At 36.8% G+C, this 5,974-nt stretch overlaps 1 protein-coding gene across 2 annotated transcripts in view; it reads right to left on the reverse strand.

Annotated features, from left to right (window-relative positions):
* The window catches only part of LOC308704920 (E3 SUMO-protein ligase ZBED1-like), a 12,807-nt gene continuing 6,833 nt past the window's right edge, over window positions 1–5,974 (reverse strand). For both annotated transcript variants that reach the window (XM_081389607.1, XM_081389606.1), the window contains exons 2-4: window positions 3,738–3,894; window positions 3,511–3,650; window positions 1–1,689 (exon numbers count right to left, since the gene is read on the reverse strand). In XM_081389607.1, the coding sequence (XP_081245733.1) occupies window positions 1,509–1,689; window positions 3,511–3,650; window positions 3,738–3,878 (462 nt within the window). In that variant the 5' untranslated portion in view covers window positions 3,879–3,894 and the 3' untranslated portion in view covers window positions 1–1,508. The remainder of the gene's footprint in view (window positions 1,690–3,510; window positions 3,651–3,737; window positions 3,895–5,974) is intronic.

The raw sequence follows: 5,974 nt of genomic DNA on the forward strand, positions 1-5,974 counted from the left end.
GTAATATAATTGTCTGGTTTTAGCCAGGTTTCTGTCAAACACAGCACATCTAGATTATAGTCTGTAATGATATCATTAACAATGAGTGCTTTTGAAGTAAGCGATCGAATATTCAGCAACCCGAGCTTTATCATTTGTTCATCCGTATTATATCTGTTTTTTATTTGTTGAACATCCATAAAATGTTTACCCTTGAATGGGTTTAGGAGTTTTTTGTATGTCCTAATTCGGGGAACAGACACAGTCTCTATATGATGATATCTAGGTGAAAGAGGCTCTATGTGATGGGATTTATCTGACCTTGGTGACGCGAGGCCGCTAGCAGACGGTCGGTTTAGCCAGTCTGTCTGCTTCCTGACCTGAGCCCCAGATTGTCATGTTTGAGCTCTAAGACTATGTGCCATATTACTAGAGAGAAGAGCAGCACCATCCCAGGAGGGATGAATACCATCTCTTTTCAACAGGTCAGGTCTGCCCCAAAAACTTTTTCAATTGTCTATGAAATCTATATTATTTTGGGGACACCACTCGGACAGCCAGCGATTTAGAGAGGACAATCTACTAACTATCTCCTCACTCCGGCGAACAGTAAGGGGGCCAGAGCAAATTACAGTGCCTGACATCGTACTTGCAAGTTCACACACCTCTTTAATGTTAATTTTGGTGATCTCTGACTGGCAGAGTTTAACATCATTAGTGCCGATGTGAATAATAATCTTAGAGAAATTACGATTAGCATTAGCCAGCACTTTTAAATTTGCTCTGATGTCAGGCGCTCTGGCTCCCGGCAAACATGTGACTATGGTCGCTGGTGTCTCTATTTTCACATTCCATGTAATAGAATCGCCAATAACTAGGGCACAATCAACACGATTCTCAGTGGGTGTTTCACTGAGTGGGGAGAATCTGTATGATGTTGTAATTGGAACGGAAGAGCGGTGTTTTGTCCCGCGACTACAGCGTCTCACCGTCACCCAATTGCCCAGCTGCACGGGCTCTACTTCAGCCGGAACCGTGTTATGTACAGAGGTCACTAAGCTTGTCGCATCCAAAGCAGTATCTAAAGCCCTTGCACTCTTACAATTAACCTCAATTAAAGTTTGGATGCGTGTTTCAAGTTCTGAAATCTTCTCCGTCAGCCTAACTATCTCCCTGCATTTATCACATGTAAAACCTGTGCTGGCAGAAAAGGCTATGCTTACATGAGGTGCAGGTGACAATAAGAGATGACATGACTCACCGTGTTTGTTGACTGATACTCACCACAGGTTTTTGATGAACTTGTAAAAGGCGCGAGAGATAAATAACTAAATAAAGAGCGCACAGAAGACGCGAGCACGCTAGAGAATAAATAAATAAATAAAGAGCGCACGAATAGCAGCTAACAAGCTAGTGTGTTGTGCTAGATTGAAGCTATGTCAGGTTAATGTGTGATGTTGATTAAGTTATATTTAGCAGTACAGATAACAAGGAATGATAATAAATGATTAAAACAAAAGATACGAATCTTACAGACGCAAACTAATGCAACGCAGCAGCAGCAAGGTAGACAAGAGCAAGCAGCAGGGTAGACAGGAGCAATCGATCCCAAGTCCTGAGCAATCGATCCCCGATTCAAAAACCTTGCTCTCACAATGCTTCAGCACAGCTAACTTCTGCATAACCGTGTCTCTGGGTCTTTGACGCTCTCTAAAGCAAACATAAAGACAAACACAAGCCCAGTTCTGAGACAAAGCAAGCAGTGGAAAGTATACTCTCTCTCCAGGCTTCCCACACTGATTTCAATAACCTTCCCAGTTGGATGTGATTCATGAATGAGCAAGGTGTAAGAATGTGGATGTCAAATGGTTTGTCAGGTAACAATCTTTTGAATTAGTTTATTTTGAATTTAGGTTTATATACTAATTTATTTACATTTGTATAAATGTTCCCAAAAGACCTTTTACAGACAAATGAAAGATTGGAACTGGTTTGCAAGCAAGTTAGAATTTGAAACAAACACTCAGAAAGAGCAGTTTCTAGTTGGTTAAATGCACTGTAGACCCGAATAAAGTTGGCAAAACTCAAATAATTTGAGGTAATCAGTTACATCAAATCATTTAGGTTAAGAAATTGAATGTTTAAGTAAGCAGAGCTTACAAATTTTTGTTTTGTAATCATACATTTGAATTGTTCTTAACTTGAAATATTTGAGTAAGATAATTCATACACAACCTAAAATTCCCATCTAATCTCAACTTTAACATTTTTAGTAGTGGAAACTTGGCTAGATTTAACCAGCTAATTCAACAAGTGCTACATTGCTAATTGGTGACATAATGCTTTGACAGCATCAGCATATCATAATACTTGCGGAATGAGTACAGCAACTTAAAACATTTAACACACACTGTTCTCAAACCAAGCTCATGCTCCACTCGTCACCAGCCATGATGACGACTCAAAAAACCCAACATAACAGAAACTCTTCTAAACTAGCATAACAAAACATTAAACACTACTAAATCTCCCACTTAACATTAATATGACACAAAAAAACATTTTAGCATTTACTCTCCCTTTTGAGCGTCATAGCAAAGCATGCTGGGAAATAAAAATCCCAGCCTAGTTTCAGTTCAATTTAAGTTTGTCAAAATGAAAAGAAACAAGTTCATAGAACTTAAAACACCAAACAATTCAACGTACTTAAAATGTGTCAGTTTTGTGAACTCAAAAGAAAAAAGAAAGTTTTAAATACTCATAAAATTGTAAGTATCTTTTGTTAATTTGATGGAACTAATTTGTATAATTTGAGTTGGCCCTACTCAAAACAATGAATTATTTTGAGTGTTAGGGTTTACAGTGTTTTGAAGCTAAATATATATATATATATATATATATATATATATATATATATATATATATATATATATATATATATATATATATATATATATATATATATATATATATATATATATATTATAACTTAATTATAATATAACTTATAAATTATTAACTTAAACTTTGAAATGTTGCCTTGGCAACTAACTGAAATAACGTTTCAATATGTAAGTTGAAGTACTAAAATTACTAAAACTAAAACTGAAATAAATATAAAATAAAGCTCAAAAGAAATAAATAAAAAAATGAATAAAAAAAATGACAAAAGCACAAAACTTAAACTATAAAAATAAAAGGTAATTTCTAAATACTGTATACTATAAATAATACTAAAATAACAGCCCATGATCTCTAGAGATTCGCAGTTTTAAAGTAACAAAAATGCCTAAAATGCGCCCAAAGTTATTTTATCTGTTGTCTAGCATTTAATATATCAAGTTTAGTCTGGGTTGGAAGTGTTTTACACTAATAATCAGCGTGCTGTGTGTTTAATACGTGCTAGCCCTCATAAATGCAAGAACATGCTCCTGAAATCAGCTGCAGGAAGCAAAATAAGGAAGTTGATTTCTGGCACTAATGAGAATCCTGTAATCTCCACACAGGACGTGTTTGTCTGATGTAGAGTACCTGAGTATTCCCTCCTGCTTCTCCCTCCACACTCTCTTCTGCTCCTCTCTCTGGCTGGCGATCTGCTGTCTCTGCTCCTCCTCTTCCTCCTGCCTCCGAGCCTCCGCTGCTTTCTTCTGCTCTCTTTCGGTCAGAAGCTCCTGATGGAAGACAGAAGAAGGGGTTTCAGAACCGCACCTGGTCCAGTCTGCTTTCACAGTGTGGATGTTGTCCAACAACCGCTTTACCTGAAAAGCTTTCGTCGATCTCCTCTTCTCCTCCTGTTTCTTGCGCTCTCTCATGGCTTGTTCCCTCAGATCGAGATCTCGGAGTCGCTCCAGTTCTCCAGCCTCCCTCCTGATCTCCTGCCTCTTCTGCTCTTTCTTCATCTCATGATCGTGACACCTAGTGAAGCGGGAGACGTCAGACACCTCGTGCTTTAAGGGAATTCCCAGCTGACAGGGAATGTTCCCAGAACCTCAAAGTTACAAACAAACGTTCTTCTAGTAACATTAATAGAAAGTTTGTTCAAAGTTATCTGGCCTTTAATCATGTTCTCAAAACATTCACACAAAAACATTATTTATACATCACTGGTGGAGTGTTTTTTTCTTTAATGAATTGTTTTAGTTGGACAATCGTCTAACATCTATCTATAAATTACAGAAACGTCTGTCTGTGTGTGTGTGTGTGTGTGTGTGTTCCTCGCATATCTCTCGAACCGTTGTACGACAGGTGTCTTGCCACGGGCACGAGTAAGTGCAGTGCCAAGTTTGACGTTGTTTGGATGAGAAATGCAAAAGATATCGTTAAATATATCATTTTTAGAAGGTTGTGGTTTAAAAATATTCATTCTGACATAAACACTCAGTCAGCTACACTGTTTACTTCTGAATATTATAGTTTGGTTCCAGAACGAACGTGATAAATCCATTTTGATTAATTTGAGTAAAAATGTGTTTTCTTTACCAAGAAAGTGGCAAGATGAAAACCACTATTTTCTGTTTCAAACTTTCACATAGCATCTTTAGGTTATAATAACATAAAAAATTCAAATCCAGATTTTGATCCAGATTCAGATTTTGACTTATTATAAAAACGAATAATTTTTTCCCAAAAATGCAATAAATTCATGACACTTTTTTTTTTCAAAATGCAATTAATCCATTGAATCAATATAAAAGTTTTTTTTTTTCATGAAAGATCTCCTGAACTTTTTTGACAGCGATCAGCTCACAAAAGCTGATTTCGCACGGGCACTTTGCACTGCTCCCTGAATCGACGCGCTTATTCATTTGTGGATGTAAACTGAATCTATAAGTCAGCTATGCTGTTTACTTCTGAATATTATATTTCATTCTGGTGTGCTTAACGTTATCGCTACTGTGTAAATGCTATTCACCAACTAAACATATCCTATTCAATGCGTTCACAGTCTCTTTCACAGGCATCATTTGTAGTTGCCTATTCACAAACTGTTTGCTCAAGCATAGCGTTTCCTCGGAGTTCACTGTGTGCTTTCTACCATGCACAAATAAAAATGTCACTGAACTTTTGCTGTGTAATTGTAACAATGAGCACTCAAACACACCAAACCAACAATTACTAAAAACACAAACTGATTTTGCACGGGCATTTTGCACTAGCACTTAGAAGGTTGTGGTATACATAAGCACTCAGTCAGCTACACTGTTTACTTCTGAATATTATAGTTTATTCACAGCCATCATTTGTAGTAACCTAGCCTGCTCCCTGAATTTAATGCGTTCACAGTCTCTTTCACGGGCACCAAACCAACAATTACTAAAAACCACACAAAAACTGATTTTGCACGGGCATTTTGCACTAGTTTCTTGAATGTTAATAATTATTTCAGCACGTTCAGAGAACATTCACAAGCAGTGTTCGGGGTATCGCATTACTTTATCAGATTACTTTCTTCAAGTGACGAGTGACTTCACAGTTACATTACTTTTAAATTTACAACAAAATATCCGAGTCACTCTTTCAAAGTAGTAACACAGGTTTTCCCATTTCCGGACGGATAGCTCTCCTGTCCCCATGCTGGGAGAGATCGGCAGAAAGTGCAGAGGCGTTTGTGAGTGAACATGAGGGTTATTGCATCTCACTTGCACAAAAACATATTCAGCCTTCCTCAAAATCAGTAAAAACAGTAACAACTCAGAATATGGTAATATATAAAATAATACAAATACATTATGTATTTAATCTCACTTCATTAAGCAATGACTTTGCTGTTGACCTTTGATGTTCCAATTACTAATAAGCAAAAATGACTTTAGATAAACAACACATTTGTGTTTCATTCTTGTGTTGCTGAACTGAGAGTTGAGCTTCTCGTGTCTATGGCAGCACAGCTGAAGTGTGTGTTTGAGCTTCTCGTGTTTATGAGCTTAATTTGAGGTGTATAGATAAAGTTAACTTTAATTATTATCATTCATAATGTCTTAATATTAATTCAAAA

The sequence above is a fragment of the Scardinius erythrophthalmus genome (genome assembly GCF_964197995.2).
Source record: "Scardinius erythrophthalmus genome assembly, chromosome: 16".
Lineage (NCBI taxonomy): Eukaryota > Metazoa > Chordata > Actinopteri > Cypriniformes > Leuciscidae > Scardinius > Scardinius erythrophthalmus.